This window comes from Pezoporus wallicus, unplaced genomic scaffold (assembly GCF_028554395.1).
Source record: "Pezoporus wallicus isolate ANWC-B61680 ecotype Strahan unplaced genomic scaffold, APGP_CSIRO_Pwel_v1 contig_5767, whole genome shotgun sequence".
Taxonomy (NCBI): Eukaryota; Metazoa; Chordata; class Aves; order Psittaciformes; family Psittacidae; genus Pezoporus; species Pezoporus wallicus.
In genome coordinates, this window is record NW_026640599.1 from 4666309 (window position 1) to 4692749 (window position 26441).

General features: G+C 39.6%; 1 protein-coding gene across 7 annotated transcripts in view; it reads left to right on the forward strand.

Moving 5' to 3' along the window:
- The window catches only part of FRMPD4 (FERM and PDZ domain containing 4), a 306521-nt gene that overhangs the window by 226175 nt on the left and 53905 nt on the right, over nt 1–26441 (forward strand). For 5 of the 7 annotated variants that reach the window (XM_057419691.1, XM_057419685.1, XM_057419686.1 and 2 more), the window contains 2 exons: nt 1768–1928; nt 4062–4164. In XM_057419691.1, coding sequence (XP_057275674.1) covers nt 1768–1928; nt 4062–4164 — 264 coding nt within the window. The remainder of the gene's footprint in view (nt 1–1767; nt 1929–4061; nt 4165–26441) is intronic. The other 2 variants (XM_057419689.1, XM_057419690.1) reach the window with 1 other exon arrangement.

Consider the following 26441-nt stretch of genomic DNA (forward strand, 5'->3'; position numbering starts at 1 on the left):
AATTGATGGGGAAGAGGGTGTCTGGGAGGTCTTGAAGATAGATTTCATAAAGAGTCTGCATAGAACTCTCTAGATTTTCTAAAAGTTCTTTTGAATAAATCTAATAGAAAGTTACCAAATTAACTGACAAGAACTGGAGGAACAGGAGGAGGAGGAAAATGAAGTATCAGATGTGAAGTTTTACCTAGTAAAAGAAAATAAATTTTCTTTGCTGTCTTCACCTAATACAGATGCTAGGAGCACAGAAAATATCTTAATATCTTAATTTTTCCATATTTTTGTAAGGAAGTAGCTTCCGCTATCTCTGATCATATGCATAAAAAGGCAGCATGTTACTCGTAGGCAGACAGAGTCTAGCAGTAGGGATAGTTTCTTTGAAGAAAAGCTCAAGAAAAATCCCGTCACAGGAATAAGCTCCCACTGAGAGTTTGCTGAGATTTTACTGCTTTTCTGTGTATCAGTAATAGAAGCAAATCATGGAGAGAATGGAAACTGATGTCATGCCCAAGGCATATGTGTTGAGGAAAGACCAGAGAAGTTTTTGCATGTCATTGATGCTGAAAAGAGATCTCCGAATGGTGCCTTTTTTCTTATGGACAGCCTGTCTTGAGCTCTTCAGGGGACTGTATTTAAAGGTGGAAGAGGAACAGGGTGTGAGAGCAGTAATTCTAGTCTCATGGGATGTCCCTTAACTCTTGTTACATGTAAGATTATAAAGCACCTTCCTGCTCAAAGCCCCATCCAACCTGGCCTTGAACACTGTCAGGGATGGGGCAGCCACAGCCCCTCTGGGCAACCTGATATGAGTTCAGTTAATGGCATTTGGAATGGTATGACACTGGAGTGGTCTGTTTTTCTGTATAATCAGTATTGGGAAACGGTAGCTGTGATTCAGTGAGGAGTTCCAGTCATCAGGTGGGAAACACAAAGAATGTTCCAGTCCAGTCAGCATGCAGCATCAGTCACATTTCTATGTTTATTAATGTTAATTTAAAAGTCTCTGTGTTTTTAAACCATGACCTCTTTCATGGATATGTGATGCTGAATAGTTTTCATCCTTTTTTATTTTCTGCTTGAAAAATCAAGATCTTTCCCTTCAGCCATGAGAAATTTTACTTCTAGGTACAATAAGCATCATCATAGCACTGTAGCTGAAAGTATTTTAGTAATTGCTGGTGAATATATTTTCTTAATATTTTTTTTTCTCCCCTGGAACAGTTTGCAGTGACTTCAAAGAATTTACACAAGTAGTAAATACAGAGCTGTTACCCGTGCCTTTGGTAGTCTGTTTGAGATAACTCAGCTCAGTCTTACATCTTAGAAAACCAAGTGTAAACGTGTGTCCTCTCTTCTTACAAAAGGCTGGCAGACTCTAATTGTTATGTTTTACATTATGAGTAGATCACTTTATTATTTTTCCCTTCCAAAAAATGAAGGATGAAAACTCCAGGTGCATATGACAAAGGCTTTATTGTTGGCTTATTTTTCTTTCATATATGGGTTATGATTAAATATATGCTGTCAAAGAGAGACTTCTTTGTAGGCTGGTACTATTGATCAGTATTTGAGACCTGCCAGGAGCATTATTACTTCACGTATAAAAAAATCTAATAGAGAATTACTAAGTTGATGTTTTAGTTCCTATAGTGAGAACATTTCAGGTATTCATCTCATATCTTTGCAGAAATTGCTTGGCTCAAGTAGATACCACAAAATCATGTTTTAATGATTTTTTTCCTTTTTCCATCTTTTTTTTTTTTTTCACAGTCACATGACACAATCAGCCACATTTGAAGACCCTCGAATAGAGAGCTGCCAAATAACCCCTCCAGCCCCTCGGAAAGTGGAAATGAGGAGGGATCCTGTGCTAGGATTTGGGTTTGTGGCTGGTAGTGAAAAGCCAGTTGTTGTACGCTCAGTAACACCAGGTATGTTTTCCCCACCTGACCACAGAAGCAAACTCAGACTTAATCTACTGAGATGAAATATAGTTGCAAATTTGAGTACTGTTAAAATATTCAGGCAGACAAAGTAGTTACAAATACTAGGTAGTTTTTTGAGTCTTGTATTACCCAGTAGTTTCCCTCCTTGCACTCGTTTTTGAGCATTATGTAAATATGTTAACAAAAAGCCAGTTTTAGGTTATTACTCTGAGCCATTGCTGTTGCTTGCCTGAAAGGAGTTGACCCACTTCATTCAAGGAAAGAAAGTCTTCCCCCTGCTACATTTATATTGGTTTGATGTCATCTTCATTGCCATTGAATCAGTGTTTTCAAGAGGTATGTTGAGTTGCAAGATTAAATCTTACATATTTTGCATTCTTTTTATCATCAGCTTCACAAGGAGAACTAAGTTTCCAACTGTAATACTTGGTTCTAATTGCAGTATTCTTTTATGAAAAAAAGGATGCTATTGCTGACTTTTGTATTTGGTTTTATTTTATCTTATTTTATTTTATTTTATTTTATTTTATTTTATTTTATGGATACTTCTGTATAACTATGAGGCAAAAAGCCAGGTCAAAATAGATCCCTAACTGCCTTACATGGAGTGAAAATTATTGAGGTTTGTGGTATTTTTGAACTTGTGGGGGACCATACCTGGGACTAATCAGTCTCCTGACTAGCGGCCTACTGCTCTCTATGGTTAAAAGTTCAGTTCTTACGTAAAATTGCCTTGGAGCCCTGGACAGGGATTTGACTTTGCTCTTGTTCGATATGTCCTCCAGAGCAGCTACAGAGAGCAGAGGAGAGGCAAAATTGACTTTGTGAAGTTCTGATGTCATTTGCCCATGTGTGCATTGATTATATTTTCATTGCTTTCAGATGAACCAAGCAATGTAACTAATATTTGAATTACAACCAGACAGTTATTTTCTCCCAAGTTAGCATTATTCATGTAGTTCAATGTTAAAGTTCAGTTTGGGAAAGGTGTATATTGTGTCCTGTTCCAAGTGAATAGGAGGAAAATGGGCTCAGGACAGCATTCTCCTACATGGATTTTTATTCATTAATGCTGAATATATATAAGTGAAGGTTTCAAACCAAACAGAGGAAAGGAACAGCATCAGCTCAGTTATGAAATGAATTGGTTTTGATATGGAAACACTTTCTTTTAGGACTTCATTTTCATATTGGTAATATTACTGGGGTTTTAGTGTATCATCATTGTGGAGTTTAGAGAGGATGCATCTTTTCACTAGTAGTTGCAATGTCACACCCTCTTCTGGGCATGTAATCATGCTGAAAAGTAAAGTATTATGTGCATTTAATAAAGCATAAACTCAATATGCATTTCAGCAATGTCAGAATCCAAAGCGCATAGACATGTACACGTCTGTCTACTCAGACTAATGCTAAATATCTGTGTCTAACTGAAAGTGGCAATGCTTTTGGATGTGTTCACCAAGTGGTAGGAATCCAGAGGAAGAGACTCAGAGGCTAGAGGTATAGAAACTTACTGTCTTCAGATTAAAGAAAGCAGGTTTGTTTTGCCCAGAGCAGAGAAGTCAAAGGAGAGACTACAAATGACTTTCAAATATGTAAGTGATGTTTCATAGGAAAGTGGTGTAAGATATTCTCCAGTGTTACTTTGCCTGGGACATGAAACTATGTTGCAGCAGGGAAGATCTGATGTAGACACCAGAGAAAAATACTTCCTGGTCTTAGCAGCAGTTAAACAGAATCATTTCTTTATGGGAAAAGGAGTCATCCTTAGGGTGGTCTTACTCCTGTATCAGACAAATGTTGAGAAAGGTGTGACTGATCACACTTGAAAGGGTGAATTAGGCCGCCTGTTATGGGTCCTTTTGGCCATTCAGAAAGTAAAGCCGTTATTTTTAGGTGGCTAGATGCGGGTTTGCAACTTAAATTGAGGAACTTCAATAAAAATGCTCACTAGCTTTGAAGATTGTCCTGGTGAAGAGGTACTGGTAATGCCAGAAATAGTGTTAGTATTAAACATGCCATTATTTGAAGAAAAAAAGATTCATAGTATGTGAACAACAGAGTGCATTTACAATGGTCTGCTAACCTGTGCTTTTTTTTTTCATTTGTCTCCAGGCGGCCCCTCTGAAGGAAAGCTTATACCAGGGGATCAGATCATAATGATTAATGATGAGCCAGTCAGCGCTGCTCCAAGGGAGAGAGTCATTGACCTTGTCAGGTAGTTGATGTCCTGTCACTTAAACCATGAACCCAGTGCCTTATTGTCTGTGCAGTCATTTGATGATACACCAAGTCTTGCCTTCTCATGGCTGAGGAAAGAGAAAATGATGTTTAGTCATAATAAAGAATGGTGAACTATTTTAGTATTTAAAGGAAGTGTCCTTTTATATGTCCTCTGGGTAGCTGAAAAAATATGATAAGATACTGGAACAGTTCCAAAATACTTGGGTATCAAAAGAGGAATAGTATTCTCCTGGTATTTATTTTTTGTATGGATTGTTGAAAAGATAATTCCTGTAGCAAGGCAGCTCAAGTCACTATTGCTCTATTGCCTTTTTTACATGAAGAAAGTTGAGGCAGGTCTGTCATATGTAAAAAGGAAAGAAAATGTGGTGGGGTGGTTTTTCAAGAGCAGATGAGTGCATGTAAATGAGAATACGTAGGGAAGCTCAATGAGCTTGGAGTGGATTTCAGGTAGATTAGTTTGTGTGAAAAGAGTAGGTAGGGATGTGTAGACAGGAGGCAGAAAACAAGACAGAAAACTGACTATGGAGAGTAAAGGTGAAATGTCAATATTTTTAATGGGATATAGAAGGAAAGAAAGAACAGGGACTGAAAATGTTCAGGATGTAGAAAAAGATGTGGTGTGGTTCATATAATAAGCTTTGCATTTGGAGTAAAAAGAAGTTACTGCATTGACTAGAAAAATGATTAGTAATAAAAAAATTAAATGTAAAAATCTGTTTTAAAATCTGTTAAAAATTTGTTTTAAATTCCAACAGCCTGGTTGCTGCACACCAGTTTTATTTCTGTATTTTCCTTCTCGTTGGTGTAATCTCTGAATTGGCGGGTCTCATTGACTCCTGGGATATACTCAGGTTTTAACTGTGCAGGCACCTCTCCTCAGAACTGGTAGTTGTCACTGTTGTCAGTGTTACACATGTAATTATGGAAAGTCACACTTGCTTCAAGAAATTTGGGCAGGAGGTGCCATGACAGTTGTACTCCTCTTGCAGATCACAATTTGAGCAGATGTGTGCTCATTTGCTGGGGATTAAGGAAATTTAAGCAAAATTCAAAAGGAGAAACAGAAATGGTATAAAGATGCCAGCAACACTGATGCCTTTATCTGGGTTAGGCAGGTTTGGAGAAAACAAAATGCATTTTCAGATTTAAAGAAAAAAAAAAAAAAAGAAAAGAGCGTTCACCTGTAAGTCTACTAAGGGAAACACAGACTATTAAGAGGGGACTTTAGCACTTCATTTTCTGACAATGAATAAATGAACTGCATGAACTGCCCTGTTCCTAATAAGTTTCTGTCCTACGATCTGTATTGGCCATCAGCACAAGCTTCACAAATGGGCCTTAAATTCATTTTTGATGTCTTTGATTCTTCATGAAGTGATCATATTTCAGTTGTCTGTGGGTTTTTTTGTTTGTTTGGTTTTATATTTAAGTTATTAGAATTAGGATCCCTTTCTCATTTCTTTACTGCCAGCAATATGTAGTAATAACAACAAGGTAAATAGACTGATTAGGCCTGAAACTAACTGAATTTATTGTGTGGCTGATTCTCTGTCAGACTTCAAATGAGAAAATGAGTAAGAATGTCACACTTCCCAATTATGTTGACTCTGTAGGTAGTGTCTTAAATTAAGTGTTGTTGCATTCCAGGGGAAGATTTTGGTGACACTTTTCTTACACTATAATTCTATCTCTGCTTTCAAAATCTATCTGCCATTGGGATTTTGACAGTCGTTCTTTGATGATAGGACCTAGAGTGAAACGTATTGGGATTGTATATTACTGCATTTGAAATGAAGAGCTTTCTCTTCATGCCAGTGGGGACATCTGGAATGATTAGACACTGTCACTGTACAATCCTGACACCATAGCAGAGGAAGTTCTTTACACCGATGAAATAATTAATCTCTTCTATATAATAGAATGTTTTCATATGCATACATCTGCAACTTTGAAAATGCTTGCTTTCAGTTTTCAGTGTGCATGGAAGCTATTTTGAAATCTTGTTTTCCAGCTGGGAGCAGTGTATCTGTAGTCAGGAATGAATGTTTAGATGCAGGAGTTAGACGATAGGCATAATGACAAAATGATAGAATTGAGCTGGGATTTCTGGAGGTCATTCAGTCTAACCTCTTGCTCAAAGCAAGCCAGTGTCAAATTAGATGAGGCTGCTCAGCACTTGTCAAATCAAGTTTTCAGTATCTCCAAAGATGGAGATTTCACAACAACACTGGGCAGATGTTTCAGTTCTCATCTTTCAAAGATGAGAGAGGACAGCTTTTACAAGACATGAACCAACTCCCGTGGCTGCCATAGATGCATACCGTCTGGGCCCATGGACATAAGCCTCTTGCCTAAGCAATCACTAATTCAGTCTTTGCCTACTACTGGGACTACTTTGTTCCCTGGTTCTGCCACTAAACTCAGCAACCGGAGTGGCAGATCTTGCCACTAAAGACCAAAGCCAAGAAGGCAGCACACTGGGGTACAGAGGCCCTTCATTAGGTTGCCCACCCCTTTTAACAGTGAGTTTGTATTTCCCTTGGCTTTCACTGCTGATAGAGTTGTAGAGGCCCTTCTTGTTACCCTTCACATCCTGTACCAGTTTCAGTGCCAGGTGAACTTTGCAAACCCCATCACTGCCTGGCCATGTAGGGATTCTCTTTTTTTCCTGGGTAAACTCTCTCTGTTTCCATGTCTGGTTGGCTTCTGTTTTGCACTGGGTCTTGGTGGGATTTTCCCTACGGAGTCATGCTGCTGTTTGCTGTGCCTGACTGCTTCATTGAGGATTGGAATAGGCTGTTCTGGCACTTGGAAGAGGCTCTCCATGAAGATCACTCAACTGCTGGGCTCTGGCCTTCCAGAGCAGTATCCCACAGGAACCTGGCTGCCAGTGCCCTGGACAAGATGAAGTCTGCTCTTTAGCTTGGACTCCTCTTCCTCCTGTCCCTCAGGATCTTACACTGTACCATCTTGTGGTCACTGCAGCACATTAATGAAAATTGATATTCCGAAACTACATTCTTTTCCTGTGACTGCATGGTCTCATACTGATTAGGAATTACAAGGTACATTTTATATTAGTGATGTGAAATTCAATAACTATTTTTATGCATCTTTCCCTCAAAGCTTTTTCTAAAGTTAAGAAATATTTGTCTGTAACTGCAGAGTGTGGAAAAAATTAATCCTCTTTCAAAATAAAGACATAAAGATCACAGTATGCTGAACAGAAAAACTGCATGAGGAAAAAAAAATCAGATTTCATAACCAGATGAGCATCATCCTTTAACAAGCTTAGCAAGACTCAAGACTTCCAAGCAAAAGTATACACAAACGTTAGATGTTAGGTCAACCTTGAATGTTAAACAGCATTTTCAGTGTAATGAAATATTTGATTGTTTTCCAAGAAAATATTGTCAGGACATTTATTTATGAAAAGAGTTATGCTATTGAAGGAAAAAAACATGGAAAAGAGAATTTCTGCAATAGTCTATATTAAATCCCCAAAATAAAAAAAAAGATTCAGAATGTCCAGCAAGAAGAGTATCTGAAATATGTCAATTAAATCTTTTTTCATTAGGAAAAAGCATATGCCTAAGCAATAAATCTGTTTTATTTCTAAATTTTCCACAAATTAAGTTGATGCAATTTATTTCAGGTCACTTGTTTTTTCTTCAGCCCTTTTACTGTCAACTCCAAACTCATTATGTACCTTCTATTCCTGTAGGATTAGAAATAAATAGACCAGTATTTTAAGAGAGTCCCTTTTGTGTAACAGTTTTACTAGAGGAAAAAGCAAGAGGATAAAAAGAGCACATAATACAGAAATTTTCACATTGTCTCTGTTGCATTTTAATATTTTAATTATGTGTGTGCTTTCTAAATATTCATTACTGAAAATAAGCTTCTTTAAGTAGAAAACTGTATTAAAGCCACCTCTACTGACTCCAGGGGGTAATGAGCAGGAACCTGGTGAAAACTTCTGGTTTGTTTTTGAGAATTGAGGGATACTGTTGCATCCTAGGAGGTCTCAGGTCTGGAGGTTATTGGGGATATTCATTATAAATATCCCCTGCAGGCCATTCTCATTCACCTAATTCTTTTGCCTTCGCTTTATTGGCAACATTTAATTAGTGTTCAAGTTGTCCTTTGAAGGCCAAGGTTGCAGAAATATGAATATGGTATGGTTTGCAGACAAAATACACAAGGACTCATTATTTCCAGGTAACGTTCAATGGCTTTTACACCATATTATATTCTTCTGAGCTATTTTCAAGCAGAAACCCAGAAGTCATGTTTATGGTTTCCCATACAAAGAGAGGTCACCAGTCTAGATGTGTTCCATTCAAGACATAAGGTTATTGAAGTTTGAAAAAGAGGAAGAAACAAGCCCAGTTTTCTAAATGTATGGTTACAGTCTGGGCAAAGAACAAATGGACAGAATGCTAAAGAAGGAAGAAGTATTTGAAGTGCAGTCAGTTCAAAATTATAGCAGGAGCTACTTATGTTAGTTTTATTTTATTGCTGATACAGATTCTATAACTTGAAGCTTTTCACATATACTTAACAATAAGTACTTTGAGATAACATTGAAGTCATTGCACAGTATAGCAATTTTTTGCATATTTAAGGTGAGCAACAATGCCAAACTAATATATTAGAGGGTGTATTAATGTACTGTAACAATTAATTGGTTGTTTAGAGGTGCATTTCATGATCATCAGTTAATGATCAATTTGTATCTTTTTAAGAATCAGTTTAATGAACCAAACCATATTTTAAAACGATGAAATATATCTAATAAATAATTTGCATTATAACATATTTCTAGATAATTCCTACAGCATGAATGGCTTACTTGATTATCTTAGATTGTACTGAGTATGCATTAGTCTACAAGCATCCCAACATAAATGAAATGTCTTTTTATTTAGTAAGATAATTGAGTGAAATTGCCACTTATGTGGTAAGATGTGCTGCTTGCCACATAATGCAGACTCTGAGCAGGGGAAAGTAGTGGTATTTTTTTCATACTTCAGGTAAAAGGTTATGCAGGCAGCCTGTGAAGAGGAGGGTGATCCATCCAAGATACTTGTTTTGGAATAAACTAGTCTGTTGCAGAAAGCTTATTTATGCATTAACAAAAGGAGGAGCACGTAAAGCTCTCTTAGAATAGAAAGCTGACTTCTAGGTTGCTAAATTAAGCTAGATTAGTTCATTCCTTGAAACTGTAACAGCAGTAAATTAGTATTTGATGTCCTGTGGAATTCCACGAAAAGACTTTAACTGCAAAGCGAGAAATGAAAAAGGTGAAATTCATTAAGGGCTTTTCTTTGTTGTTGGCTCAGCTCTATCTTCTATTTAAGAAAAATGACTCAAAAACCTTTCTGAAATAACTCTTGCTTTGGCAAGTTAGTGTCACAGCAAGTTTTCATCAAGAGGATCTGGAGGATTCTTTCAATTCTGCAGTAGAATTTCTGTTTAAATTTTGTATTACCATAAGATTGGAGAGAAGGAACTCTCCAAGATTTCAGGCTGCATGTTGCATTTTAAGTACTAACATGCATTTAATCAATACTGACCCTTCTCTCCGTCATCTTATAGTGGATGAGGATTCTATCACTGCCATTTGACTCCATGTGTTTCAGGGACCAGGTTGCCTTCTCTGCATCATCATAGCAAAATAACAAGTGCAAAAGGGAGCTCAGTAGCAGTGCCTATCATCTTCTCACAGTAGCTTAAGATATCATTTTTTAAGTGTAATTTCTGTCTCTGGTCTTAGACTGTTCATACATTGGATCAAGCAGTTTTGGTGGACTTAAAGATAGTCTTTCTTCACCAACATCATAGAGAAAAAAATCAAGCATACTAAGCTATTAGTTATGATACTGCTTGGCAACCAAGAATCTTGAAATGTGCTTTTCCTGAAAAAGCAGTTATGCAGACCTTTTAATCTGAAGATACTCCATTATACTCCCAGTTCAGTATATAAATCCAGAGGTTATAGTCATCTTGTTTCAAACCTCGATCTATGTTTGGGGTTTTAGATATGTAATACTGAATAGAGGGACAAAATGTTGAACCAAATTATCTGTAGGAGTTTTAGAAGTGACATTAATGGAGATAAGCTTTCTGTCATGGCATTTTATTAGCTACTTCTAATCAGCTGCCCCAAGCACAGAGTTGAGAATCAGGGTATGAGAGCTTCCTGTCTGACTTGAGGGATGCTGTTAGTTGTATATCTTCTGCCTTTTGAGATGTTTCTGCAATATAATACAGAGATAACTTAAGTACTTTAAATCAGCTGCTGCAAACTGAGAGCACAGATTTAAATATTGTCTTCTTTGCCTTTGTTTCTTGGCTGCTGTGTTGAGCTGCTTCTGGTACTCGAGCTAATATATTGAGAGCTAATTTTAACTATTAATCTGTAATATGTTTTCACAAAAGCTTGCCCACCTCTTTGAAGACTTTTAAGAGTTAAGCAGAGTTGAAAGCTGTATAGAGGCATTATTTGTTGTTGCAAAATGAATACCAACTATGGAAATTATTCAGTTTTGAATCTGTTATATCTGTGAAAGCATGCAGTCTCATATCCTCACTCTGTTCTTAGAAGAAAGTTGGCTGATATGGTTTAGACAGGTTTGAGCTCAATAATTCAAATATTTGGAATGCTAAGAACTTAATTGGTAAGTTTCTTTTCACGTTCATCATGGTGCGTGCCCCTAGATTTAACAAGTCTAGGGGCTTTTTGAAATTCCAAAGCTTACTGTGTCATCTGGTTGAAATGTTGCATCATCGTCTTACTCTCTTACCCTCTAGAAAAAGGAGGCAGCTGTGATGAATTTCAGGTCAATGCTTCTGTGACAAGTTGCTTTATGATAACTGAATGCAAGAGTATGGACAGGCATGTGCAACAGCTGTGCCCAAAACACAAGCAACTCTACCTTCAGTAGGTATAGTTCTTCAGATGTGAACTAGCAAAGATTGCTCTCATTAGCTTGTTCTGACAAGCAGACTTGCTGCTTCTCATACAACTAAACAAAAGCATTGACTTGTCTGCATGGAGGCTTTATTTTGAAGCCAGATGCACTGATGTGAATATTTCAAAATATTGTGTCTGTGTAAAGTCATACAAATAAACACCCAGCTTTGAGTTTATTATGAATTAACCCTTCCAGGTGATGTATTTCTTCTATATTGCACGATCAGCAACAGACGTTTATCCTTTGTGTGGTTGCTGAAAGTCCCATGGATCAAAGGATAACTTCCGGTTGGAATATGTAGCAGGAGGTATTTAAAAATCTCATGTTTTGTTTTTGGGGTGGGGAGCATTAGAGTGTCAAACTTCAGAAAACTCATGGTTTCTCTCTCCTGACAGCATTATCTGTCTCTTCGGGATGACATTTCCAAATCATAAAAGATATGTTGGACAAGCCAGCCCTCCACATTGTGCTGTTGGTACTTGAATGTCCTGTGGCTTGTGTGGATGCCTTGAGGACGTTATTACAGGACAGCTACAGTTATACAAGAAAGACATTGTGATATGGAACAGATTGATCAGCAGAAAGCAGAAAACAGGGAGGAAGGCAAGAGAGAGACAGGTTGAGGAGCTTGCTAGGAAAGCGCCAGTCTGTGCAGAATAGTTTCTGGGCTTGGAGAAGCAGTATGAGCTGACAGGAGGGGACTGTGCTGTGCATTTGGGGCTGCCAGTAAGGAAAGACTGTGAAGAATGACAGGGATTCCTTCACCACTGTGTGCACAGAACTCACAAAGCAGCTCTGTCCTTCCAGAAGTGTGTGGTTGCCCTCACTGGGAAATTTACAACTTCCTCATCCTGACAGTCAGTTGCTGACTGATTCAGCACGTACACATCATCTCATGGAGCTACTGTAATGGAGAACATACCCATTTTTGCAATGTGGTAGTTGCATGGTGTAAGGTCTGTGATACTTTGTGAAGATTTGTGTTATAAACAGAATGGACAGTGGTAACATCAGCATTCCCTTTTATCTTGAGGCAGTGATGGACATTTGGATCACAGAAATTAACTGGTTTTTATCTGCTGCTTAAATAGCTTCAGGATGACAGAGAAATACTTCTTTAAAAGACTAAAAGGCAGATGGCAGTATCAAGAAAATGGCTCGTAGTCACTATGAATTATAACTAAATGCTGTATTTTGATAGAAAGACAGCAAAGCTGATGTCAAGAGCTGAAAGGCAAGCATGATGTTTTTATGGTTTTGTAAGTTTACCCTTGGAGGATTACATCTGCTACAGGCACCTTGTATCAAGGAAAGGCAGAAAGTTTTTAATCTGTTTTTAAGGAATAATGTTTTGAGGGTGGCAGTTTTATATGCACCAGTGCTCATAGGAAATGTAAAAGCTAACTTAAACTGTAGAGAGAGAAGGGTGAAAAGCCTGTGTCCAATTTGCAATGTCTTATATAGTTTCATGAATTTGAAATACCTTTAGTTTTAAGCTGCTTGTTCTGCAGAAGCTCCTGGCAGTGTCTGTATTTGAAGGGGTTTCTGCATTTAAAAAAATGTCAGATTGGAGAACATAAAGCTAGCGTGACTGTGTGTTGGCTGTAGGTTTTTTTGGTGTTTTTTGTTGTGGTTTTTTTTTTTTTTTTGTAGCACAGTGAGAATGGAGGGTTTAAAAAATCAAAAATTAATAGCTTTTAAAAAATCTGGAACCATGTAATTGGAAAATATGAATAAATTGAGGTCTTCAGTCCTTCTCACTGGACTTCTTCGATACTGAGTACAGCTATGTCCTGGGTTCAGCAGCAGCAGTCATTTTTCTCCTTCTTAGTAGCTGGTGCAGTGCTGTGTTTTTGACTTTCAGCCTAGGAACAGCACTGATAACACCGATGGTTTTAGTTGTTGCTAAGTAATGTTTACTCTGACCAAGGACTTTGTGAGTTTTATGCTCTGCCAGGGAGGAGGGGAAGTCAGGAGGAAGCAGAGACAGGACACCTGACCCAAACTAGCCAAAGAGGTATTCCATACCACAGCACATCATGCCCAGTATATAAACTGGGGGCAGTTACCTGGCAGGGCTAGATACTGCTCAGGTCGGGCTGGGTATCGGTCAGCAGGCGGTGAGCGGTTGTATTCTCTTCCCTTGTTATTTCCCTTGTCATTATTATTATTGGTGGTAGCAGCAGTGGTTTATGTTATACCTTAGTTACTGGGCTGCTCTTATCTCAACACATGGGAGTTACATTCTTTTGATTCTCCTCCCCATCTCTCTGGGAGCAGGGAGAGGAAAGGGGGGGGGGGGGAAGAGCAGCTGCGTGGTTCTGGGTTGCTGGCTGGACTTAAACCATGACAAGCTGGCATGTCAAGTGGTGGTATAGTCCTGTCCTTGTAGTTAAGGGAGCACTTTTTTTCTATATCAATATGAAAGCAGCACTCGCTGGGGTGAGAAGGAGATAATGAGAGTGACTGGGTAAAACCATACTCAGAGCAAAGTGCCATGTAGAGGTCTTGGTACCTTATGATCCACTGTTATAGTGGTATAATTTTATTGAATTTTATAATAGAAAGCCGACTCAGGAGTTCCTGAAGATGGGAAGACCTTTCTCTGGCTCTTTGGTATGTTGATACAGTGTCTTTCTGACTTCCTGATTCTCAGTTAGGTTTCAGTATCATAGTCCCATTTACTTCCAAGACTATCTCTGTACTTCTGTACTTCATTGCTCTGACAGCAGTGTTGCCTGTCAGTCAGCCAAAGACATATGGGGGTGACAGTACGTGACACCACTAACTTGTAGTTTGTCTGTGGAGCTGGGAAATCACACAAATAGTACAAATGAGAAGTAGCTGGCTGAATACTCATCTGATAAAACTCTCTCATTCCAAACTTCTTTTTGATTCAGAGATATTTAAACTTAATTGTGTTGTAAGAAAATTGGATTTGGCTCTTGGTGCAGTTGACTTTAAATTTTCATGTCTCTCCGTGTTGGCAAGGCCTAATTCTTTTTTTTTTTGAAGCTTTTTCAAAAATATTGAGAAATAAGATCAAAAGTCTTAAGACCATCATTAGTCTTAAGTCCTTTCTCTTTCCTGCTTCCCTTCAATAAGAATAATTGTGTGACACATAGTCTCTCTTAGCAGTTGATAGTATAATGTAATTGGAATAGAAACGTTGGAGGGACTTCTGTGTTGGTTGATGGTCTAGAAAACAAAATTAGATCATATTTTTAATTTAGCAATAGTACACCCAAGAAGGACTCCCAAAATTGCCAAGAGATTGAGTATCTATACCTAACTTGATCTGATATGCCCAATCAGAAGGTTAAAAGCGAAACAGAACAGTTTTACATATTCTGACTCATCAATCCCCAAAGTGAGATTCTTCAGTAAAATATTACCACTGATTGGGATGACTCTGAATTATAGGGGAAGGTCAAAGAACAAAACCAGTTTCTCATTAAACAAAGGATCTGAGACAAAAACTAGTAGAAAATAAGAGTGGCTAAAAAGAAATTCACCTTTAAAAAATACTGAATGCTTGAAAAGGCAGCTTAATGCAGTAGATTTTTGTGGGATTTATTAGTCAGCTCTTCCTGGTTTGATTTTTTTTTTATGCGACAGTTAATCATCTGTAGTTTATTACAAGTATCACATGAAAAATAGTGTAATTGAGCATTTTAGCTTCCACTTCAGCTTTTTATTAGGCTTTTCCCCAAAGATACCATTCTCAGTTTGCCTTTTTGCTTGACTTGAAACATTCAAGTCTTCACAGACCTCCTGGAAGTAGCAACAGCAATAAGGGAAAGATGGATCACGTGTATTTCACAGCAGGTGACTTCCAAAGTATGTTGGTCTTAGTCGTACTTTGCCTTCATCTGAGAAACGAAGAGAAACTGGTTCTGGGAAACCAAGAAGTAAAAAATATCAAAATAGAGACTGCAAACACCAAAACAGATTTTAAAGAGATAAGCCCGGATTGCCATCAACCTCCACTACCCTAAAGGCATATTTCTTTCACAGTGTGTGCTGAAATGTTAATTGTTCTGTTAGCTCTTACGCCTTTTCATGCAGACTAAAACTTAATGTATTTTACTTACTGCACAAAGCAAAATCCCTGCAGCCCACTGTCTATATTGTTAAACAAAGTAAAATTCAGCTTGGTTGGAGGCTTAGTTAAAACCAAATTTGTTCAGCTTATGAATCAAACAAGACTCCAGGAGAGGCAAAGGTCTTGTCATATCATAGAACTTACCAATTTTCTGATGATTACCTCAGCTTTTCAGCAGGTCTGTTACTCAGAAAGAAATACGCAAAAAGGCAGCTCTTCTTCTACAGAAGAAAATTGGTTGCTATAGCAGTTTAAAATCCTTGAGGTCATCTGTATTTCATAAAATCTGCAGGAGTCATGAGGTTTAATCATTGCACTGAAATCTTTGTTCCATACACTGTGTTTCGGCTCAATATTCTTTTCTATGCATCATTGCAATGTGCCTCAGAGTTAAAAGGAAAATATCATCTGCCTAAGAGTTGTCAAGAATAAAGCTCCAACTCTCAGTTTTGGAAGACAGCAAAAAATTAGAACTATTCATTAATTGAGTTTGCAGTTCAGTTTCTTTTTAATTCTTTATCTTGTGTCATTCTCCTTACTGCTCAATTTTACATGAAAATTATACTTTTGTGACCAGAAATAAGCCTTTGTTCTGCATTTTATCTGAAATTCTGTTTGTATTCAAAGCCTTTAATTAAATATTAGCACAAGTGCTTTAGTAAAGATAGCACTTTCTTCTCCTTTAAAAGTATTGAAACAATTTCTTAGTGTTCTACACCAATTATAGTCATGTTACAGTGTCCAGTAAGCTTGCTGAGTTAGTTAATAATTCATAAAAACTGCTGTGGGTTTAAGGAAGGAACTATACCACATATTGATATGTGGGAGTGAAAGCAAATTTAACACAGTCTTTTGCAACCATTTTTTTTTTTGTTGGAGAAAGAGGTGGTTGTATTATTCATGCTCTGAGGTATATAGAATGAGGATACAATTTGCTAATGTAGGCCTTAGGGCTGTTTCTTTGCAGAAATAACATATCACATGCATGCAGTATGTCTTCTGCATTTGTATGTATGCATTTGCATGTGTTTGTATGTATATGCAAAAAGAAAGAGGAATGTGATTCATAAAGCTTTATCATCATGGATTGGGATGTGTGCATTACTTAGAAATGAAAACCTGAGGTTCTGCAGCTCATTTAAACCAAAACCTTATCATTACATTATATATGGTTTGTATAGTTGATCTGTTACAAGTAGAGATGTGTTAGTTTTAAAATATTACTTGAAATGGTTCCTGTATCCCTACCTGAAAGTGATAAATTAAAAGTGCTAATTCTGATATGTCATTGTGATTCTCTCCAGTATTAGAAAGTCATGTTTCTTTTCTGTTTTACTAGGAAAATACATGTTAAAATAACAAATTATGTCAGTATAGGGTCTTTTCAATAACCCTTATTTTATGAGTATTGCTAGTTTTGTAGTGGGGGGAGGTTTAGAATACCAGTTTTCATATCATACACAGGTTAGCTATGGATATATGTATATGTGCTGCATACATTTTTCTAAAGATACCTACCTAATACAGTTAATGTAATCCCTCTTGGAATTGCCTCACTCAAAGGAGAAGCTGTGGGTGGCATAAAGCTTTTGCAAGTCAGGCAACAACAACTGGAGCTAAAGCTGTGAGATGCTGAAGAGTTCAAGAGGACAGAGCTGGAGGTTAGCATGATCCAAGGCAAAGCTGGCACTTCAGGCTGACAAACCAAGCTTTTTTGTAGTAATAGAATCATAGAATGATTTGGGTTGGGAATGTTACTTGAAGGTTATCTAGTCCAACCCCTCTGCAATGATCAGGGGCATCTTCAACTACCTCAGATTACTCAGAGCCCCATCCAACCTGACTTTGAGCGTTTCCAGGAACGAGGCATCTACCACCACTCTGGGCAACTTGTTCCAGTGTCACACCACTTTCATTGTAAAAAATTTCATCCTTATATGTAGTCTAAATCTCCCCTCTTCTAATTTAAAACCATTACTGTTGGCCTATTATAATAGGCCCTGCTAAAAAGTTTGTCCCCATCTTTCTTATAAGCTCTCATAAGGTACTAGAAGGCTGCAACAAGGTCTTCCTGCAGACTTCTCAAGGCTGAACAGCCACAGTTGTCTCAACCTTTCCTCATAAGGGAGGCATTCCATCCGTCATAACATTTTTATGGTCATCCTCTGGATCCACTTCAACAGGTCCATGTCATTTCTGTGCAGAGGACCCCAGAGCTGAACACAGTACTTCAGAGGGGTTCTCATGAGTGGAGGGGCAGGATCACCTTTGACCTGCTGGTCCTCCTTTTGATGCAGCCCAGGATAGAGTTGGCTTTCTCTGCTGCAAGCTCACACTCCTGGCTCTTATCCAGCTTTTCATCCACCACAATTCCTAAATCCTTCTCCGCAGGGCTGCTCTCAATCCCATCATCCCACAAGCCTGTATTGATACTATGGGTTGCCCCGACACAGGTGCAGGACCTTGCAGTTGGCCTTCTTGAACCTCAGGTGTGTCAACCACACCACTGAGCCTGCTGTCATCCACAAACTTGCTGAGGTTGCTCTCTACCCCACTGCCTATGTCACTAGTGAAGATATTAAACAGTACTGGTCCCAGTACGAACCCCTGAGGGACGCCACTTGTCACTGATCTCCATCTGGACAGAAGTCCAGACATAGAACATCCATAGCTTTTCCATTGTCCACTGTGTGATTCGGTTGATACGCTGGAAGGGAGGAATGCCATCCAGAGGGACCTTGACATGCTTGTGAGGTGGGCTGATGCCAACCTTATGAAGGTTAACCATAACAAGTGCAAGGTCCTACACCTGGATTGGAGCAATCCCAGGCACAGCCTCCGGTTGGGCAAAGAAGAGATTCAGAGCAGCCCTGAGGAGAAGGACTTGGGGGTGTTGGTTGGTGAGAAAATGAACATGAGCAGGCTTCAGTGTGCACTCGCAGCCCAGAAAGCCAAACGTATCCTGGGCTGCATCAAAAGGAGCATGACCAGCAGGTCGAAGGAGGTGATCCTGCCCCTTTACTCTGCTCTCGTGAGACCTCACCTAGAGTATTGTGTGCAGTTCTGGTGTCCTCAACATAAAAAGGACGTGGAACTGTTGGAACAAGTCCAGAGAAGGGCCGCAAGGATGATCAGGGGACTGGAGCACTTCCCGTACTAAGACAGGCTGAGAAAGTTGGGGCTGTTCAGCCTGGAGAAGAGAAGGCTGCACAGAGACCTCATGGCAGCCTTCCAGTATCTGAAGGTGGCCTACAGGGATGCTGGAGAGGGACTCTTCATTGGGGACTGTAGTGACAGGACAAGGGGTCATGGGTTAAAACTTAAACAGGGAAAGTTTAGATTGGATATAAGGAGGAAATTCTTTCCTGTTAGGGTGGTGAGGCACTGGAATAGGTTGCCCAGGGAGGTTGTGAATGCTCCATCCCTGGCAGTGTTCAAGACCAGGTTGGACGAAGCATTGGGTGATATGGTTTAGTGTGAGGTGTCCCTGCCCATGGCAGGGGGGTTGGAATGTAATGATCTTAAGGTCCTTTCCAACCCTAACTGTTCTGTGATTCTATGATGTAGTCAGTCTATCATAGAAGGCTATGGCTACTAGAATGGTCAGGCAGGACTTTCCCTTGGTGAATCCATGCTGGCAGTCTTGAGTCACCTCCCTGTTCCCCATGTGCCATAAGGCACATTATTCCATTGTTCTAGACGGAGCGAAAGTACTGCTGGGGATTCTGAGCTGCCCTCAATTTCCTGAAGCAAAACCTCTCAGATTCTGTACTTACAGTGCTGTCCACATGGACACATTGAACTCCTGTACTTCCAGGAGTTTACAAGGGAAGAATTTTGGGGCCTGTATCATCAGAAAACTTCTGCTGGTGGGTTATGAAGCCCAGGTGTACATTCACTGGGGCTGTGGAGCAAATATTGCATCTGCCCTCTGCTACAGGCCATGTAGTGATCCTTGTCTCACTCTGGTTCGTGACACTGCGCACATGTAAACATGTCCTGGCCAAGATAGTGGTGAAGCCCAGGACCTGCAAGATCACACTTTGTAACACTTGTGCTGAGAGGCTGCATGGGGAGAGTGCACAGGATCCCTTGGGGAATGAGACTGTAAGATCAAGGAAGAAAGACCATCGGTGAGAAAGGGGAGGTGATTAAGTGATCATGGGAGAAAGTTACATATAGGGCATGAAGGTTCATGTACATGGTGCCTGCCTCTCAAAGGCAGTTCTGCTGTCTATTGTGCATTTTGGCTGTGGGATGGCAGTCCTTCACAGTCCAGTCTTTGTGGGATGACTTCCTTGCAAGCTGTTGATGATCCATAGCATTTGGAAGAGCAACCTCAAGGAAACCCTGTGGTGCCTGCCATCTTCTAGGTAACTGTGCAGCATAGCATTGCAGTAACTTCATGCTGGATCTTACCACCTGGTGGCACTGCTGTCATGTGTCAGTAGCTGGCCAAATTCCAAAAGTTCAGAATTTCAGGGAAAGGAGCTTTGAAAGTCATGCACTGCCGTTGCAAGGCAGGAGATATTTCCCAGTGCAGTGTGTTGAATATGGCCTCTGGTAGTTAAAGCATTGTTTCAGAAGAAACTTCCCCAAGGTGAAACACAGGGTGGATGTGCCTGTTGCTTGAAGCAAGTGAATTAAAGCTGTTATCGTATGTCTGTCTTGATCACCTTGGATCACAGAGCTGAAGCTCAGCCTATGCTGAAACTACCAGAGGCAGTTAAGCAGCAACATTTTGTGCCTCAGCTTGCCATTGCATTAAGTAATTCATTGAATCTGACCTTTCAGAGCAGTACATTGTAAATAACAGAATGAATGTAAAAAGGATATAAAAAGGGGAAGAATATAAAGTGGGAGCAGAGAGGCAATATAAACTTTATAGATAACCATAGAAAGTTTGCAGCGCTGTCCGCTCCTGAAAGGGTGCCAGTAATTGGATGTAGTTTGGAAAGAACAGCAAAAATGAGCCAGATGTTGTCCCTTTTATGAAAAGCATAAGAAGCTCAGCCTAGTTAGGTTATGGCAGGAGAGATGCAGACGACTTTATCTGAATGTGGACATCTGAACAAGGAAGAACTTGTATAGTGGGCACCTCTTCAGCTTGATAGAAAAGTGAAATCCCACCTTAACAAATTACAGCTGGACACCTAGAGAAATGAGAGAGCAAGAGCTCTGTCATTCTCTGTCATTTCAAGTCTTTAAATGAGAATCTTGTATGTGTTTATCTGCTTGGAAAGATGTGCTGTAGCTCAAGCAGAAGTTAAGAATGTTTCCAGGAATGGAGCATCTACCACTTCTCTGGGCAATCTGTTCCAGTGTCTTACCACTGTCATCGTAAAAAAATTCTTCCTTACATCTAGTCTGAATCTACCTGCTTTCAGTTTAAAACCATTACCCCTTGCCCTATCTCAACAGGCCTTGTGGTCTTAGGATCTTTGAATGCATAGGAGTAATGAAACTGCCCTATCTCATACCTGAATTCTAACTATAAGCAGCTCAAAAACCTATGCTCAGTCCCTATGGTATTACCAACCTTTACTGAGAAGGTGTGACTTTTAGGGAAGGTGGCAAATAAGCGAAAAACTGTATCTTATGGCTGTAACTTTCTGTTCTTGGGCTCTTGCTCACTCTCACCCATGCCCATTTTCTGTGGGCCTGCACTTACCATCACTCAGTGTCTTTCAAAGGCTTACCCACAGCTGGATGTGTTCTCCTGCCTTGTGGCCTCACCAGATATTTAAGCTATGCAGCATGATAAGCAGTTACATTTCTGGTCCACAGTGCTGATACACAGTTTACAGTGTGCTTCCTTAAGCTTTTAGTACTTTTTTTTTCTGCATTGAATGCTTGGAGAAGTTCTATTTTGGCAATTACAGCTCTGAATGTCAGATACCGTAGGAAGAAGTAATAATTTGGTTTGGTTGTACTGTGGTGAAGATTATGGCATAAGTGCCTTAATCTAATAATATTTACTGATCTAAGACATAGTTTTTATTCGAGCAACTGTTTATTTGCATTAGGGATTAATTACTTCTAATGCCTTCATAAAAAAGACAATATTTTACCAAAGAGCAATGTGCAGTAGCTACTTTAGTTAGTAAGGATGGTTACTTTACTGCTATATGAATGCATTTTTTTTACATATTCATATGTTACACATCATATATTTCACAGAAATCATAGTCTATTGTCCTGGGTTCAGCAGTAGCAGTCATTTTTCTCCTTCGTGGTAGCTGGTGCAGTGCTGTGTTTGACTTCCAGCCTGGGAACAGTGTTGGTGAAGCCGATGTTTTCAGTTGTTGCTAAGTGATGTTTACCCTGACCAAGGACTTTGTGAGGCTCATGCTCTGCCAGGGAGGAGGGGAAGCCATGAGGAAGCAGAGATGGGGCGCCTGACCCAGGCTAGCCAAGGAGGTATTCCATACCACAGCACGTCATGCCCGGGGTGGGGGGTAACTGGGAGTTACCCGGAAGGACACGGGCTTCCAGGTGGGACTCGTTTTTTGGCAGGTGGTATCGTATTCTCTTCCCTTGTTATTTTCTCTTATCATTGTTGTCATTGGTGGTAGCGGTGGTGATTTGTGTTGTACATTGGTTGCTGGACTGTTCTTGTCTCAACCCGTAGGAGTTGCAGTCTTTCGATCCTCCTCCCTGTTCCTCTGGGAGCAAGGAAGGGGAGAGCGGGGGGGGGGGGGGGGGGGCTCGATTGCTGTCAGCCTGGCACCACTCACTGGGAGTGAGTGAACAAGCTGTCTGGCTAGGGTTTAAACCACGATTAAATAATAAACTTTAGAAAACTATTGCAAGATGTGCTTGTGTGTTTGATAGATGATTCTGAACAGTTAAATAATCTCAAGGAAAAATATTGGGATTTTGAATTGTCTGCTGTCTTCATAGTACTTCATTTCCTGCAGAACATCCTTGTCTCTAAATTGGAGAGACATCAATTTGATAGATGGACCACTCAGTGGATAAAGAACAGGCTGAATGGCTGAATGCAAAGAGTTGTGGCCTAAATGTCCAATTGGAGATCAGTAATGACTGATGTCCCTCAGGGATCGGTGTTGGGACCGATCTTGTTCAACATCTTTGTCGCTGACATGGACAGTGGGATTGAGTGCGCTCTCAGCAAGTTTGCCGATGACACCAAGCTGTGTGGTTCGGTTGATACCCTGGAGGGAAGGAATGCCATCCAGAGGGACCTTGACATGCTTGTGAGGTGGGCTGATGCCAACCTTATGAAGTTTAACCATGCCAAGTGCAAGGACCTACACCTGGGTCGAAGCAATCCCAGGCACAGGTACAGGTTGGGCAGAGAAGAGATTCAGAGCAGCCCTGAGGAGAAGGACTTGGGGGTGTTGGTTGATGAGAAAATGAACATGAGCCGGCTTCAGCGTGTGCTTGCAGCCCAGAAAGCCAAACGTATCCTGTGCTGCATCAAAAGGAACGTGACCAGCAGGTCGAAGGAGGTGATCCTGCCCCTCTACTCTGCTCTCGTGAGACCTCACCTGGAGTATTGTGTGCAGTTCTGGTGTCCTCAACATAAAAAGGACATGGAACTGTTGGAACAAGTCCAGAGAAGGGCCACGAGGATGATCAGGGGACTGGAGCACCTCCTGCATGAAGATAGACTGAGAAAGTTGGGGCTGTTCAGCCTGGAGAAGAGAAGGCTGCATGGAGACCTCATAGCAGCCTTCCAGTATCTGAAGGGGGCCTATAGGGATGCTGGAGAGGGACTCTTCATTGGGGACTGTAGTGACAGGACAAGGGGCAATGGGTTAAAACTTAAGCAGGGGACCTTTAGATTGGATATAAAGAGGAAATTCTTTCCTGTTAGGGTGGTGAGGCACTGGAATAGGTTGCCCAGGGATGTTGTGAATCCTCCATCCCTGGTGGTGTTCAAGGCCAGGTTGGACAGAGCCTTGGGTGATATGGTTTAGTGTGAGGTGTCCCTGCCTATGGCAGGGTAGTTAAAACTAGATGATCTTAAGGTCCTTTCCAAACTGAACTATTCTATGATTCTACTCTCTTCGTGACAGATTACCAATATATCCATGAGAGTTTTTCCTTCAGCTACTGCTTTAGAATAATTACGGTGCTTTTGCATATGTGTCATTAACAGTGAGGGATAAAAAAGCTCTTGTCAAGGCTGTTCATTTAGATATCCGAAGCATGAGGTAGGATAAGATGAATTTCCCAGCAAGATAGCAATTGCTGCTCATGGTGCACCACCAATGCACTGTTTTTTTATTTCAAAGAAGGTAATATCATTATAAACATGGCTTTTTATGTCTAGCTTAATTTATAAAGACAAACATCAGTGGCTCGTCAGTCAACAATTCATTTGTTAAAATAGCTTTCTAACAACACTGTTATTATTGTAAATAGAGCGACAAAACGCAGCATTTTACAATTATTAAACTTGATACAGTAGTAGTGCTAGTGCTCTTTCCCCTTACTCTGCCAGTGCCAGATCTACTAAAACTTCTGCTCGTTAAACAGTCAAGTGCAAATAAAGGAACTCTATGGCTTTGTAAATTAATAATTTTATTATTTCCCTGAAATAGATGGTGGGTTTGTTTTCACAGCACAAAGATTACTGCCCAGTTTATTTTTTGTTTAGGGACAGCTCTGAACATGATTAATATTTGGTGTGTGAATCTGTAAATGCAGATATAACTATAAATGCTAACATGTGTACTGCCTGTATCTAGAAATACTTATCTTTTGCTTTCTAGGAAGAAGTGCTTACTTGTTTAAGGCTTTGTTAAGGTGAAAATCTGGCAAAGTCTTGTAAAAGCAACAGAAAAGGTGTTGCTTTGCCGCCTGTGCTTTCCTGAGAACAATGAAACATTCATTCTCTAGCAAAATGGGTCTGATGCAAAGCCTGCTGAAATGGTGGAAATCGTTTGGTAGATTTCAGGGGGATTTGGATCGGGTTGTTTATAGATTACCCCATGGATTACTTGTAGTGGCTCTACTTGTAGCCTGCCAGTTTATTTAAGATATGGCTGTCAAATGGTAAAATGACAAGTTTTAAGAAAACATTTTCCTGTTTGATGTACAGTAATTAGAGGAGTGGTTTTGTGACATGCCATTCCCAGTGTCTACTTATGCCAGCCACTCCAGACCCCTTTCCTATCACTCTCCCTAATTCTCTCCCTTCACAATGCCATCACTGTCCCTTCTCTGAAACTGAGTGCCTACCAAGGGCTTCAGAAAACACAAGGTGAAAATTAGGTTTTTCAAGTAGGCAAACCCATTTTTAAGGTAATGTTATATGTTGCAAATCAAACCCATAGAGGATCAAGACACTGGAGGAGTTTTCAGTGCATTAGGTTTTATGTCTGTACAAATGACAATAAATGACAGTTGTAAATAAGTGAAAGCATGTAGAGGTTTAAAATTTTTGTGGCTGTTTTGTACCGCAGTAGGATGGTATGTACACTAACTTTACTACCATTTTTTTCAGTGCATCACCCTCTGTTTGCAGCAATTTCAAATCAGCATCTCTAGGACAGAGTGCAGAGGCACATGGGACACAGTGGAGTGCTATCATAGCTTGCGATAGCAACCTTCAGCTTTGCTTTCTAGCTACAAGAGAAAAAGAAAACAGTGGATATTTTTTATGTAGTTACTGGGCAGAGCAGGCAGTTGGAAATTCTTTCCCAATATTTTTCTCATAAGTCTGAATTAATCCATTAGGTAATTTTGTTATCAATCATGGCACTCATGTGAATAGGTGAAAATCTAAGTGTTGTGTAAGTAGAAGAGCCCAGTACTGTTGACTGCAGAAAGAGCATAAAGTCATGAGCTCTGAAAGACCAAAATGCAAAAAAAAAAAAAGAAAAAATGGTTTGTCGTAGCTGGTGTTATGGCTTTTAAGTCTTCATAGGCTTTGATACACCATTAATGCGTGAGTTTGACAACAGTGAGATAAAGTTTCTGATATAAATCAGTTAATCTTCTTTTTCCTGAGGCGGTTTTACTATGAAAAGAAGTTAAAGGTGGAAGAAAGGGAGACCATGCCCAAGAGAGCTGCCTTTACCACATCTCCTCTGCTAGTTCTGTCTTCATCCTCTTCCTTCTTAAGTGTCAGGTGTAGTTTAACCATTATCTGATGGATTGAAGAAGTACCTTTATGTGTACCATCGTTACCACCTTTTCAGTAATAATAATAATAATAATAATAATAATAATGGGAAAGTTTTTGAAATCAGATTTCATTGCTTTTCATATTTCTGTTCTCACTCCCCTTAAATAAGTTAGTTTAATTTTCGAGTCCTCAGTACAGTGTTAAGGGATGAAAACTCAAAGCAGGCTGAATCAGAAATGTCTCCCTATTTCAAATACTGACCTTTTAATATAGAGCTTAAACAAGTAAAACAAAGTATGTGCTTAATAGATAGCACCCACCTTTGCAACATATATTGTGATGTAGTTCTCAGTGAAATCATCTGCCTTCCTTGGCTAAATATTTTGTGCAGAGAAAGTTCATTAGATTCTGGACTTACAGTAACATTGCATGTAACAGACACTTTGCTGGTGATTGCTGAAGTTCAGGAGAACTTTGGTGAGAAGCAAATGTCAACCAAAAATGTCAGTACTGTGTTTACTGGGTCACTTCTGAATGTGAACATTATCACAAGCTTTTATGGGACAAATTAATCACCTAGAATGGTAATACAATAAATTAGGAACCACCAGTCGTAATCAGATCCAAAGGCCATTTATTCCAGCATTTTGTATCTCATAGGGCTGGTTCCAGTTCTCTCAGATAAAGGTCAGAGAGACCACACGATGACTTGTTTACACAGTATTCTCTTTTGGGGAATATTTATTTCTACAACCCTTTTAATCAGGAAAAAAACATAAGATTTTTATTTCCTTCGTTTATTTTTCTACACATCTCCTATCAGTCCTGAATATTCTTGGTAATTTTTGGTCTTTCTCCATGCATCCTTAAAAAGCAGGAACCTAGAGGTTTCTGTTCTTCTCCCTTCCCTCTAACACAGTGTAACCTACAACGTTAACTTCCCTTCATTGGCTGCACATGTAATCAAAGACCTCCTTTATGAATATATGGATTCTTAAGTGAAAGCCATAGACTTATGATTGTCTTCTGTTTTCCCTTCACCTTGCCTGCTGTAGCTCATG